Raw genomic sequence first — 15501 nt, 5'->3', positions numbered from 1 at the left:
ACTCTTTGTTGCGTGCCCTCCCTAGCTGCGCCCGAACCGAGCAAGAACAAGTCTTTAGGACTCCAAGTGTCGTCCCTCCGTAGATAGTCCACAGCACGTCCGGATCCGCCTTAAGATTGACCAACTAGAATCGCCCTTAAGGTACTAGAATTTTCGGCACTTTTGAGCAAGATGTGTGGCTGAATTTTTCTCTCAAAAACTCACTTTGAATACTTTTAAAACTCGTTATAAATTGTGAACCCAGGCCACATATTTATAGGGTTATGGAAAGGGAATTGGAATCCTATTCAGATACAAATTAATTAAACCTAGAATTCTACAAGAACTCTAATTTAATTAATTTATCAAATAGAATTAGGAATTTAATCATTAACCGAACTCTGCACGTTTTAGGAAACGTGCACGAACACAAACACTTACACACGCACACACGGCAGCCACGATGGGCCGCCCATGCGTGCGCACGAGCAGCAGCCCACGCAGCGAGGCCTGCGCGAGCTGCAAGCCCACGCAGCTCCCGCGCGCGCTGCGCGCGCTGTGCGCGCTGCCACGGCCTGCTGGGCCTGGCCTTGCGCTGGGCCTGGCGTGGCTGTTTGTGCGGCGCGCTTGGCTTGCTGGGCGATGGCCTGGCTTCGTGCTGGGCCCTCGTCCGGCAGGCCTCGTCTGATGCTTATTCGTACGATACGCTTCCGATTAAATTTCCGATTCCGGAATTCATTTCCGATACGAACAATATTTAACATTTCCGATTCCGGAATTAATTTCCGTTTCGAACAAATATTTAATATTTCCGTTTCCGGAATTATTTTCCGATTCCGGTAATATTTCCGATTCTGACAATATTTCCGTTTCCGGCATTATTTCCGATTCTGGTAATATTTCCATTTCCGATAATATTTTCCGATACGTACCATGTTTCCGTTTCCGGCAACATCTACGACTTGGATAATATTTATATTTCCGATACGATCCATATTTCCGTTTCCGGTAATATCATCGTTTCCGGAGTATTCATTTCTTGCCTGTGACGATCTCAGCTCCCACTGAAACCAAGATCCGTCGATTCCGAATATCCATAGATAGAGTATTTAATCCCATTAAATACTTGATCCGTTTACGTACTATTTGTGTGACCCTACGGGTTCAGCCAAGAGTAAGCTGTGGATTAATATCATTAATTCCACTTGAACTGAAGCGGCCTCTAGCTAGGCATTCAGCTCACTTGATCTCACTGAATTATTAACTTGTTAATTAATACTGAACCGCATTTATTAGACTTAACATAGAATGCATACTTGGACCAAGGGCATTATTTCCTTCATTTAGGACTCCAAATGTCGTCCCTCCGTAGATAGTCCACAGTACGTCCGGACCCGCCTCAAGTTAGACCAACTAGAATCGCCCTTAAGGTTACTAGGAAATTCGGTTAAGTGTTTGCAAGTGTTTGGCTTATTTTTCTTTCAAAACTTACCCTTAGAATACTTCAATCCCATGTCCATAAATTATGACCCTAGGCCCTTATTTATAGAGGTTTGGAAAGGGAATTGGAATCCTAGTAGGATACGATTTAATTAAACTTAGAATCCTACAAGGACTCTAATTAATTAAATAATTCTTTTAGGAATAGGAATTTAATCATACACCAAATCCTAATAGATTTAGGAATTGTGCATGGACACAAACACACACACGCACGGAGCCACGAGGGCGGCCACGCGTGCGTGCGCTTGGCCCACGCTACGCAGCCACGCCTTGGCGCGCTGGGCCTGCCTTGCGGTGGGCCTGGCGCTGCCATGGGCTGTGCGTGTTGGCATGCTTCTTGCTTGCTAGGCGATGGCCCGGCTTCGTGTTGGGCCTTCGTCCGGCAGGCCTCGTCCGATGCTAATTCGTACGATACGCTTCTGATTAAAATCCCGGTTCCGGAATTCATTTCCGATACGAACAATATTTAATATTTCCGATTCCGGAATTAATTTCCGGTTTGAACAAATATTTAATATTTCCGTTTCCGGAATTATTTTTCGATTCCGATAATATTTCCGATTCTGACAATATTTCCATTTCCGGCAATATTTCCGATTCCGGCAATATTTCCATTTCCGATAATATTTTCCGATACGTACCATGTTTCCGTTTCCGGCAACATCTACGACTTGGATAACATTTATATTTCCGATGCGATCCATATTTCCGTTTCCGGCAATATCATCGTTTCCGGAGTATTCACTTGCTTGTGACGATCTCAGCTCCCACTGAAACCAAGATCCGTCGATTCCGAATATCCATAGATAGAGTATTTAATGCCATTAAATACTTGATCCGTTTACGTACTATTTGTGTGACCCTACGGGTTCAGTCAAGAGTAAGCTGTGGATTAATATCATTAATTCCACTTGAACTGAAGCGGCCTCTAGCTAGGCATTCAGCTCACTTGATCTCACTGAATTATTAACTTGTTAATTAATACTGAACCGCATTTATTAGACTTATCATTGAATGCATACTTGGACCAAGGGCATTATTTCCTTCAGTCTCCCACTTGTCCTTTATAGTCTCCTTTTACGGTGCGACGGTTGGTCGACAGCAAAGCAACCAGTTCTCAAACAAGTAATCTCAAATCACTCAGGTATTGAGGATTTAGTGTCTAATAATTTTAATGAAATTTACTTATGACAGATTTTCATCTCTTACAGTAAAGTTTCATAGGTCTGTCCGATACTAGTCTTTCCAAAGTAAGTATATATGCAAATGATTATGACATTGCCATGTCCACATAGTTCAAGAAACAGAACTACTAGTCATCTTGCATTCTAGTCGTCTAACGTTTTCTATGCGTCCAATTTTATAGAAAACTCCGACCAGGGACCATTCTCAACCTTTGACATTCAAGTTCACTTGATAGACATTTCTTAGTCACACTATTATGGGCCTTTAGGGTATCTTCAACGTCGGTAATCCTGGGGATCCGGCGTCGGCGGTCCAGTGTCAGGCGAAGGTGATTAGAATTGGCCGAGGTCAGGCGGTGGTGATTAATTTCGTGTGAAGGGTGCAGTTTCCACGTTGGCTGTTTGATTAGGTTCGTGCTCGTGGGTTTTGTGTTAGTTACTCCGGCGAATCGGTTAAACGGCACAGGCGGTGCTTGCAGGTGGTGCAGGCGGTGTTTGCAGGTCGGTTCAGGAGGTCTGTTTACAGGTGTCGGCGGGTGGTATTTCATGCGATTTAGCGGTCGGTTCAAGCGGGCTATTGTGACGGAATCTTCTGGTAGGGGATCTCAAGATTTTTCCGGTGGTTCAGCGACGTCCGTAGTGGTTTCGCCTATAGGAGTTTGTGACGAAATAGTATCAAGTTTGACAATTCAGTTTCGGTCAGTGTCAGTTTTCGGCAGTTTAGCAGTTTCGGTGAGTTCAGTTTCAGATTCAGTGTTCCGTTTTCCGGCAATTTCGTGCGTTCAGTTTCGTATTCAAGCGTTCTCCGGTAGTGTGGAGTATTGGCCGGCAGTGTGGTGTGAGTATCGTGGGTATGTTTGGGTGCATTGGTGTTGCTTTTTGGTGTTTGGCAGTGAATATCGTTGGTGTTGAGTGGTGTTGAGTGAATATCGTGGATGTTGAGTGGTGTTAAGTGGTGTTTTCCGTGGTTGTTATTGAGTGTTGTACGTGGTTCTGGATAGTGTTTTTGAATTGGGGGCCGATTGGCAGTGGGTTGGAGTTGTCAAATCCATTGTCCTTTTGTCCATTTGTCCATAATGTCTACTGGTGTGGTGCGTTTTCATTGTCCATTTGTGGGTCTTAGTGGGTGTCAAGACGGCGGTGGAAATGGGCTTACTAAGAGCTCATTGATCACTCATCTTCGTGATCGTCATTGTAAGGGTGATGCTCAAGTGGTCACACGACACTCTCTAACCACTGACTTGGCTATTTTTTCTGAGGCTGAGTTGACCTTCCGTCGTATGGAGATTTGGCTTTGTGGGGATTGTTTTAAGACGCATGCTCTTCGTGCTAAATGCCGTCATGGTTCTGATTTTGTGGACCCGCCTGTTGTTGAGGATGGTGTTGTTCGGTTTGTGCTCTATGGTTTTTCTAAACCGTCTCTTGCTTCTGATGTTCGAATGGATACTGCGGTGCAAGAACAGGATTTTGGTTTTACCGTCACTCTTCTTGACAGATTGTTTTCTAAACGACCTTCCACAGTGAAATCCATCCCTTCTAAATGTCGTTTGGGTTTTTTCCGGGTTTTGAGAGGCGCGCTTGACAGGGTTATTTGCAGGCCTGAGGACGTCTCTTATTGGGTTAAACTTCTCGTGTTGCCTCTATGTATCCTTAAGACCTTTAGTCCGAGAAGTAATCGTGAGTGCTCATCTGCCGTAAGGCGGCAATGACAGGAGGAGAGCATTGTTCATGCTATTCGTACTTGGAGTGAGCCGGGTGGTGATATGCTTCTTTTGCGGGAAGCTTTGGCAGCTGGATCCCCTACTTTGATGGATGCTGATGAGGGTCTTGATTTAGCAGAGCGTAATATCAAGCAGTGTCGTAGGAAGATTGGTGATGGCCATTACACTACTGCAGTTCGTGTTCTTTCTTCTTCTGGTGTTGCGCCTTACAATGAGGCCACTCTTGCGGATTTGCAGTTGAAACACCCTTCGTTTCCAGCTCCATTCTTGCCTGATATTCATGTTAATGCCCATCATCTTATGGCTACTTCTACTGTTGCGGATTAGGAGTTTTCCGTGTGGCACATCTTGTGGGAGGGACGGTTTACGAGCTGAGCACCTTATGGATTGCTTGAGTGGGGCTGCTGTGGCTGTTTCTGATGAGTTAGTTGACTCCATTTCTGGGGTGGTTAATCTATTTTTAGCTGGGAAATGCCCTATGGGTTTGGGTGAGTATGTTGCTAGTGCTCCCCTCACCCCTCTTGTCAAGCCTAGTGGTGGTATTCGTCCTATTGTTGTTGGCACTGTTTGGCGACGTCTGGTTTCGAAGGTTGGTGCTATTATGGTTGATCCGTCTTTGGGAAGTTATTTTGATGGTCTTCAATTTGGTGTCGGGGTATTTGCGGGTGGTGAGGCAATTCTTCATGCTGTGAACAGGTTGATTGAGGATCGGGGTTCTGATGTGGGTCTTTCAATGCTGTTGGTGGATTTTCAAAATGCCTTCAATTTAGTTGATCGAGCGGCCATGTTGCGTGAAGTTCGTCTTCGTTGTCCGGGCATTTCGCGATGGGTTGAATTCTGCTAATCTACTCCAGCCAGATTGTATTATGGGGAGCATACGTTATGGTCGTCTCAAGGTGTGCAGCAGGGTGATCCCCTTGGTCCTCTGCTCTTTTCTTTGGTTTTACAACCCCTGGTTTGTAAAATCAGGGATGTGTTTGATGTATGTCTTCAGGCATGGTATTTGGATGACGGCACAATTATTGGTGATACCTTGGTGGTGGGGAAGATTCTATAGTTGATTATGGAGGACGGGCCTTGTCTCGGGTTACATCTTAATGTGGAGAAGACCGAGGTTTTCTGGCCTACTGAAGACCCTCGTAGCAGGCTTGTGGGAGTCTTTCCCCCTGATATTGCTCGTCCTTTGCATGGTGTTAAGTTGCTTGGTGGTCCCGCTAGTTCCGATCCTGTTTTTAGTGGTGAGCTTGTGATGCAGAGGGTACTCAAGACCATTGGGCTTATGAATAAGGTTTCTCAACTTGATGATCCTCAGTGTGAGTTGTTGTTGCTTAGGGCATGTACAGGAGTTTCTAAACTCTACTTTGCTTTGCGTACTTGTCCTCCTTGTATTTTTGAGGCTGCGCAACGCACTTTCGATGAGGCTCTTCGATCTTCTTTGGAGCGTATTGTTACTGCTTCGGGGCCTGGCTTTGGCGATTGGCAGTGGCGACTTGCCACCTTACCTTTTTCTTTTGGCGGACTTGGTGTTTATTTCGCGGGTGATGTTCGGCATTATGCTTTTCTTGCCCACGGTTGCAGTCTTTTGGTTTGCAGACATAGCTTCTACGGCATGCTGATATTGTTGGTCCTGGTCGGGCATTTGAAGATGCGTTGAGTCTATTTAGTGGAACGGTGGAGTATGACATTCTGAGTAACCCTAGTGAGGTCGCTGCCCCAAAACTTATGAAGAAATTGGCAGATATATATTTCACAAAGGTTACTGCAACTGTAGAATCCACATTCTCTTTATCGTCTCGGCAGTCGGCGTTGTGGAAATCACAGCAGGGAGATCACACCTCTACTTGGCTTCGTATGGTCCCCATATCAGGTTTGGGACAGACGATGAATGCTAAGACTTATCGATGTGTGTTGTGTTACCGATTGGGGATTACTTTGTTCTCTGTTACGGTGCCATGTTCTGCTTGCTCCAGGGTCTTTGCGGGAGACATCTTTGGTGATCATGCGGTGTCATGTGTTGGCATCGTGGGTATTAAACATCGGCATAATGTGGTTCGGGATACCCTTGTTGATGTTTGTTATCGGTCTGGGATCTCGGCGCGGAAAGAGGTTGATATTGGTCTATCTGGGGGGAACGATCGAGCTCTCCGACCAGCAGATGTGTTGCTCTACTCTTGGGATCGGGGCTGTGATGTGTGTGTTGACTTGACAGGATCTTCTCCTCTGACACAGTCTGGGTTGTCTGGCTTTGCCCTAGGCCGGGTTGTGGCTGATGCGGCTATTCGGAAGCGGGCCAAGTACAAAGCACGTTGCAGGGTCATTGGTTATGGCTTTCTTCCGTTCTCTTCTTTGGGGGAGCTGGATAAGGATGGTGTGGCGTTGCTGAAGCGGATTCAGAAGTTTTCTAGGATACAAGACATTGGGGCTCGTGTTGCTGCTCATATTTTCACCAGGATAGGTTTTGCTAGCTAGAGGAGTGAGGGCCCAGATTGTATCTCGGTTGCCCACTAATCATTTGTAAAATGTTTGACTTTGTTAGCATTTGATATAATAATAATAATAATAATAATAATAATAATAATAATAATAATAATAATAATAATCACTGTTAATAATAATCACTGTTTTTCAATAATGTCTATAATCATAGATCACTTTCTCAACATTATGTATTTTTTTGGAAAATTCTCAATGGTAACCTTTTATTATTGTCTTTTCGATCTCAATGGTAACCAAAACTTTTTTGGATTATGAATTGTGACCCTAAGTTTGTTAATTTTCTCAATCATGACATTAAATGATATCACAATTGTTAAGTTAACAATTGATCAATCTAATTTTAGGTTTACTTGCTTAATCATGATCAATTAATGGAATTAAATCCTTTTCACTCTCCTCTTCTTCCTCGTAAGCCCATTTTCTCTCCCCCTCAACCCCGCCCAAACCCCTTCTCATCTTCACTACTTTGCATACCATCTTCATCAATCGTAAATCGTCGTTGATTATTGTTGTCATAAAATCTCAGCCGTTTGATTATCTCCTCACAATCAACATTCAGTCATGCGCTTCAGATTTTAGAAATCTCTTCATTAAAAAGGGACAAAATGTTATTTTATGACCAGTCAATTCAAAACCAAAATTAAAAATTAACAAACCTCAATGAGAACATTCAAAAACTTATGCTATTAGGTTAAGCTAAGTAGCTAACCCAGTTAGTATAAACATCCTAATCAATGACTTAAAACGTTAATATTCCCTCCGTCCCTTAATACTCGACTCAGTTTGACTTTTTGTACTATTCACATAATTCACTTTGATCCTATTTTATTTCTAGTATATGAAAACAAATGTTAGTATATAATATATTGTTGGCTTCATCTTAATATATATTTTCAAAACATTAATATTTTTATAAGTTTTATAATATGTAGTTAAAGAAATTGGTGGTTAAAGTTGTGAATTGGCAAGCGTGTTCGGTCAAAACAGGTCGAGTATTAAGGAATGGAAGGAGTAGATTTTATTGTCAAATTTGAGGAAATTAAGAAACTTAAGGTCACCTTGGATTATTACCATTGAGAAAAGTCAATAACACAAGGTTACATTATAATTTCGCAATTCAGAAGGTGGACCATGGTGCACATAAAGCATGGTGCACCTTAAGAACACTAGTATATAATTGCAAGAACATCGGGTTACGAGAAAAAAACATGAGTATTTTTTTTATTTAGGTTTTTTATAAATAGTAAAATAATATATTATTTTTATTACAAAAAAGTGAAATATTATATCGCATGTTCTTTTACCGTAGTGTCATGTTCTTTTGTTTATGCACATTGTTCTTTTGGTGCACCATGCTCTATGTGCACCACGGTCCATAGTCCACGGATTGGGGCCTTATTTTTTTTTTTTTTTTAATATAATTCTTTACTTCTGTTGCTTCATGTGTCACGGACTACTCCTTATACCAAATCGTGTTAGTCGAGGTTAAATTATTTCGAAATTAAAAGGCTTTGCTTCTTCTTTCATTAGAAAATTAAATAAAAAGATGTCACTTCTAGACTGACAAGAAATCAGAATACATGAAAATTTCCAATGTAAATGTTCCAAAGTACTCTGCACACACGTGCATATCTGTATTTTCCATTCTGTCAATTTTTGTCACTGATCTTTGGAATGTTCCTTTTCACTTAATTCCCCTTTTTATGTTTTATTTCAAACATTTTATATTTTTAATACCATATTATTAGCTTTAATTACATTTCTATATATTTTAAATAGTAGTAAATACGGAGTATTAGTTTATGGATCTTTGTCAACCGACCATGTGTGAGCAACTGAGCACCAATAACAGCCAAACATAATTCAACTTTGTCAGTTAATTGGTTCTCCTAATCTATGTTAGTGTTGTACCTACGTTGCTCATCAATTTTCTCTTTATAAATATTAAAAATGTGTACGAATTGAAGTATGTGTGTCTGTATTGGTTTATGTTTGAGGATATGAATTTACAACCACATAATTGCAAATATAGTCAGAAACATAAATTATGTTTTTCTATATTGAATTAGTTTAAATTAAATCAAATTAAACTAAAATGAATTGAATTGAACTGAACTTATTGGAATCTGAAAGGTAAGAAAATTTTATAGGAAAAATTGATAAAATAAATCCCACCTTTTGCCGGTCTTCTCAAAACAATCCCAATTTTAATTAATTACAGAATAACCCAACCTATTATACCCACCTTATATTATTAGACCACTTAACCTGGTACCTGATAAAACGGTAAATGCGAATTCATTTCCCTCCCAAAAACCTTTAAACCCTATCTTTACTAACCACCTCTGCAATTCACCATTAATTTCCCTCCCAAAACACAACTGCGTACTCTTCTCTCTCTCTTCCTGCAAACTCGTCCTTGAATTTACTGTGGCTTCCATAAATGGTCGTCCTTCATAGCTGCGAAAGGTGACCTCATCGGCAACGAATTTGCGGAAAAAGGCAAAGTCTTCAATAGCGAGTACAATAACCATTGGATTGAGGTAATTGTTTACCGTATAAGGCTAAATTTAGTTTAAATTTGAGTTATTTTTACAGCAATTGACTTAAATATAGCGATAATTTCAGGAATTTTGCTTAAAAATCAAAGATGCTAAAATTAGGGTTTCTGCGATTTCATGTTAAAAATAATTAGGGTTTTGTGATCTGATGTTGATTTTTGCTAATTTATGCTGCTTTACGATTCATGTTGGTAATTATTTGTTGTTTTATTTTACAAAAATAGGATTCGATTATGGGTTGTGATTTAATGGATGCTGTGACTTTGAAATTCAAACATGGTGGGTTGTTTAAGGAGCGTGGGAATGGTGAAACTGTATACCTGGGTGGTCAACAAAAAAGTGTAAATGTTGACCCAGATGAACTTTGTTGGTTTTATTGGAAGAATTAGCTAAAGCATGTGGGTCATACACACTGATTGATGGTATATACTACCTAATTCCTGGGATGAGTTTGAAGAATGGATTGAGGAGAGTTTATACAGATTCAGAGGTGCTTGTGATGACTGATATAGTGATGAAGAGTAGGTGTATTGATGTGTATGTGTTGCATGGTGTTGATACACCAGTGTTGATTCCTATGGACCAAACTATGTACCCTGACCTTGCTGCTAAACCTACTGAAAATGCTTCCAAGAATACACAGAAAAAGCCAAAAGTGAAGTACCCTGCAAAGAAGCTAACTCCAAAAAGGGCTAAAAAACCTATTGTGATGCCAACTAGGATGAGTCCTAGAACAAAACAAGCCAGCAAACCACCTGAAGTCATCTTTGTGGGAGTTAATTATTCTGATCCAAAAAAAATTAGTGGGCCCCACAAAGATGCTTCCACCCCCATCAAATAGTCCCCACATAGATGCTTCCACCCCATCACATGGTCCCCACAAAGATGCTGACACCCCATTACATGCTGTCCACAATTCCACCTCATTACAACCACCCACTTCAGCTAAAAACAAGAAACCTGTACCCCCTAAAAACACAGAAACACCTTCTCAGCCAAAAACCCAAAAACAACCACCACCCCCTGATCTACAGAGTCAAGCTGGATTCACAGTCAGTGAAGTAGATCCAGAGTATGACTGGAATGACAACAGGCCAGATAGTCCACTAAAATGGGATGACTTCATTGATAGAGAAACTGATTCAGATCCTGGATCAGATTCATTTTATGTGCCTTCTGATGATGGTGAGGGTGATGCTGACAATGAGGCTGTTGTGGAAGATGATGAGGAGTCTTTTGGAGACTTAGAAGAGTTAGAGGATGTAGATGTTGATGGTTATGATCATGTTGATGGTGATGCTGACAATGAGGAGTGCATCACGGCAAAGGAAAGGGTAAAGACCTACAAAAACAAGTTGCTTGAACTTGCACAGAATCTGCAGACAGAAGCTGCTGAAGGTAGGCTTGGATGTCAACAACAAAAACACAAGAGCAATGTTCAACAGAAGAACACAACAACTGGAGCAGGTGGTTATGTCAGTGAATATGAAGACAGTGATGAAGAAATCCACACACCACCAGAGAGTGAGGATGAAGTATTAGGTGAACCAGTTAGAAAGGGGGAAAGAGGACAAATAGTAGGGAAAGATGCTGATTTTAGCAAATTTATGTGGAAAGTTGGACAGAGATTTGCAACTAGGGAAAACTTTAAGGATGCAGTTGCAAAGTATGCAATACTACAAGGGAGGAATTTGATTATTATGACAAGTAATAGGAAAAGACATCAAAGAGTAGGGGTTAAGTGTGTCGAGGGTTGTCCATTTTGGTTGTATGGTTCTTGGCATTCAAGGAATGCAACATTTCTAGTGAAGACTGCCATGACTAAACACACTTGTTTTAGGAACATGAAGAAAAACCGACAACTGAAATCCACTTGGTTAGCTGAGCAGTTGATTGATGTCTTTAAGGTTAGACCGCACTGGCCCGCGAAAGAGATAATTGAGACTATCAGAAGAGCATATAAGGTGAATGTTAACAGAGACTTTGTGTACAAAGTCAAGTACAATGCACATAAGTTGCTCCATGGTTCAATGCAGGACCATTATAATAAGGTTGGGAAGTATTTGGCAGCTTTAAAAGCTTGTAACCCGGGGATCGAGTTGGAAATAGTTGCTGATGAAAGCAAGTCACCTCCTGTTTTTCAGAGGCTTTTCACTTGTTTTGAGGGGCTGCAAAGAGGGTGGAAGGAAGGGTGTAGGAAGGTGATATGTGTCGATGCATGCTTCTTGAAGACATTCCTAGGGGGTCAACTTGTTTCTGCTGTGGGGAGGGATTCAAATGATCAAATGTACCCCATAGCTTGGGCTATGGTTGAAGGGGAAAATAATGACTCGTGGCAATGGTTCTTTACTTTGATTCAGAAGTGCCTTGACTTGGGTGATGGTGCTGGTGTTGCTGTAATATCTGATGAGCATCAGGTAAGCTACTTCTATTTCCTTTTCCTTTTTCAAATTGTGGATGCATATGTGTTTGAATGTTGTTGGTGTTGCATATGGTGTGTTCTGAAAATGTTATGTTCTGAAATACATAGATAGCCAGTCTGTTGGTTCTTCTCGTGTTATGTTCGGGTTTGGTCCTTAACTTACTTTTGAGCCTAAATTATTTACTTCAAGAACCAATTTAGTTTAAATTTACAGCAGATATCTAGTTATTTATCAGAAGATGGTGGTTTTGTTCGTGTCGTGTCCACTTCGTGTTTCATTGCCACAAAACTGATTTTTTTACATTTGGTTTTGCTTTTGTGTTTTAAGGCTATATTGAACGTTGTAGCCACAATTCTTCCTTCAGCAGAACACAGACATTGTTCTAGGCACATCTTTGCATTATGGCACAAGTCTTTTAGGGGTGATGATATGAAAATGCAATTCTGGAAAATCGCAAAAGCGTACAATATGGCAGACTATAATGATGCTCTAGAAGAACTAGAACAGAAGAATCATGATGCTGTGGTAGCCTTTAATAGTTATGATCCTAAGGTGTTTTGTAGGGATTTCATGGATACCACCATTAAGAGTGATGCAATAACAAATAATATGGCTGAAACATTCAACGGTTACATTATAAATGCTAGAACCAAGCACCTGTTGTATATGTTGGAAGATATTAGATCAGCCATAATGCAAAGACTAGTGGCAAAGAGGGAGGAAATGGAGAAGTCTGGCAATGTCATATGTCCTAGAATTCAGTCTAGATTAGAAAGGGAAAAGGGGTTTGCTTCTGATTGTGATGTTTTGCCATCGGGAGATCATGTGTTCCAAGTAAAGTACTTCTTAGATAGCCTTAATGTTGATTTGCATGCTAGGACTTGTACTTGTAAACGTTGGGATATGTGTGGTATTCCTTGTAGACATGCAATAGCTTGCATTTACTTCGTGCATAGAGAAGCAGAGGATTTTGTGGATGATTTTTATAAAAGGGGTGAGTATTTGAAGGCTTATGCAGGGAGAATTCCTCCTATTGAGGGTGAGAGACACTGGCCTAGGATTGACTACCCCCTAGATCCACCCCCCGTAAAGATTGGGCCAGGTAGACCAAGGAGAAACAGAAGAAAAGATCCTTTTGAGGATCCAAAAAGACCTGGAAAGTTGACTAGGATCGGGATCAAAATGACCTGCAGTTTGTGCCACACCAAAGGGCATAACAAAAGGAGGTGCCCCAATAGGGATAGAGTTTCTGTCCCTGTCCAAGAACAGCCACCCACCAAGAGGCCAAGAGGAAGGCCTAGAAAGGATGGAGAAGCAACATCGAGCGCGGGTACGACAACTAATACAACAACAGCACAACCTTCACAGTTAGGTAGGGGAAATAGGATGGTGGTTGGTGGAAGGGGGTCAAGGGGTGGTGGAAGGGGTGGTGCAGGTGGTGGTAGGGGTTCTGTTGGTGTTGGAAGGGGTGGTGCAGGTGGTGGCAGGGGTTCTGTTGGTGTTGGAAGTGGTTCTGCTGGTTTTGGAAGGGGGTTTGGTGGTGGCAGGGGATCTGGTGGTTTTGTTGTTGGAAGGGGTGGTGCAGGTGGTGGCAGGGGTACAACTGGTGGCAGAGGTGCAGGTGGTGGTAGGGGTGCAGGTGGTGGCAGGAGGGGAAGAGGTTATGTTCCGCAAGGAGCCGGTGTTTTCATTGCATCTGATGGATCTGCTATCACCAATGTAAGTGATTAATTTGGTTGTTTATTACTTATATATTCAGCTTGTGTAACTTATTTAATGTACATAACATTGTTCTTGATTTTTTTCCAGACACAAGGACGATTGACTCGTAATAATAGTCAGCCATGTAGCCAAGGATCAACTGTCAACCAGGGGAATTGACTTGCATTAGACTCAAGTACATTGTTGCCTTGAAGCTACCTTGAATATCATGAGAAATGAAGCTGCCTTGAAGATCTTGCTATTAGTTTTTGTTCGTTTTTGCAAGATTATGTATAATTCATTAACTTAGATACAATATCAGCTTCACTTTTGCACAATATCAGCTTCACTTTTGCTGTTGTTTGAACAATGCAATTAAATGGGCAGGTTTGATGTTGTTTGAACAATGCCTAAAATGGGCATTTGAATGTTATTGCCTTATTGGTCAGGCTTATGAACAGGTTTGATGTTCTTTTTAGTTTGATGCTTGAAGTTGTGATCAAACACAGCACAAAACATGATCAAAACACGACATGTGATCGAAACACGAGTGCTTAAAATTTTGCGTGATACAAACATAATACGTTATCATAAAATGATCAAAACACGACATAACATGATACGTTATCGAAAAATGATCAAAACACGACATATAATTGAATACAACTTCATAACAACACGATGTGCGATCTTATTTATTACTTCATAAAGTACGAAATACAACCAAAATAAACCCGCAACTAGATCTAAATTAAGACATAATCTACCTCAATAACAACGCTAAAACCGCAAACATAAGCCATGAAAAAATCAAAATCATGGACAAGTTTTTCTCGGTCCTAGAGCAATTCATTAACTCGAATCGCATATGACAAAGCTCGTTCTTCATTTCCTGGTTTTCTTCTTCAACATTTTCCTTCTTAATTTGCAATCTCTTCACTTTCTCCTCCAACATTTTATTCTTCATTTCCAACTCAGCAATCTCTGTGTCTTTCTCCAGAATTTTCAATTGATAATCATCAAACAATTGGGGACGATTAACAACACCATCATCCATCAACCATTCAAAAAATTTGCAAGCACCAGCAACCTATTTATTTTGCACCATAATCAACTACAATTACCCTAATTAAAATCATAATTATTTATGTAAAATGAAATCTTACCGGCCAATTAGGACATCCGTAGAACTTCTTGCCCGCATTCACCCCATTCTTAGCCGTTCGAAGAACCGCTACATCGTTACAATAACAAATTAATCGATGATTTGCCCTCTGTGAATTAATCGAAGATTGTTTGCCCGACGATTTTGAACCACTAGCCATGGTTGATGATTACCAAAAAAGCGAGGTAATTGTCGAAGATGAGAATGACGAAAAAAAAGAAGAAGAAGAAGAACAGAGATGAACAGAGATGAACAAAGAATGAAAGAGGAAGAAAGGGGAACAGGCGAAAGAGGAAGAAAGAAATAAAGAAACAGGGAGAGGGGGAGGGTTTAAAAGAACCTCCAACGGTTATTAACTGCCACGTCACCCCCTTAACTTGTTTCAGCAGGTAAACATTTTAAGTGGTCTAATAATATAAGGTGGGTATAATAGGTTGGGTTATTCTGTAATTAATTAAAATTGGGATTGTTTTGAGAAGACCGGCAAAAAGTGGGATTTATTTTATCAATTTTTCCAATTTTATAATGTAAATAACACGACGCGTAAAGTAACACTGCTTAAAAGGTTAGAACGAAATATATTACATTCAACTTTTAAGAAAGGAAAAAAAATGTTCTTAAGTTTTTTATATTTTTTGTTTGAGGTGGGTGTTAACTAAAATTACGCTCCTTGCATCTACATGGCACCGTCTCTGACTTTCTAGATCGATTTCTTCTTAGTGTTTGAATTTGGTGATAATAACTTAGTTACTACTATGAACTCTTTTT

General features: G+C 40.7%; 1 protein-coding gene across 1 annotated transcript; it reads right to left on the bottom strand.

Annotated features, from left to right (window-relative positions):
* Positions 1-14259: 14259 nt before the first annotated feature.
* Positions 14260-15079, bottom strand: LOC110802609 (uncharacterized). Its single transcript, XM_022008050.2, has 2 exons — positions 14735-15079; positions 14260-14658 (listed from the first exon to the last, which is right to left on the bottom strand). Exons 1-2 carry the CDS (start codon positions 14891-14893, stop codon positions 14332-14334), a joined length of 486 nt encoding a protein of 161 aa, XP_021863742.1. The 5' UTR covers positions 14894-15079; the 3' UTR covers positions 14260-14331.
* Between the last annotated feature and the right edge of the window lie 422 nt (positions 15080-15501).

Source organism: Spinacia oleracea, chromosome 2 (assembly GCF_020520425.1).
Source record: "Spinacia oleracea cultivar Varoflay chromosome 2, BTI_SOV_V1, whole genome shotgun sequence".
NCBI lineage: Eukaryota > Viridiplantae > Streptophyta > Magnoliopsida > Caryophyllales > Amaranthaceae > Spinacia > Spinacia oleracea.
The sequence above is the reverse complement of the archived record's forward strand: the minus strand, read 5'-3'. Positions and strand labels throughout refer to the sequence as shown.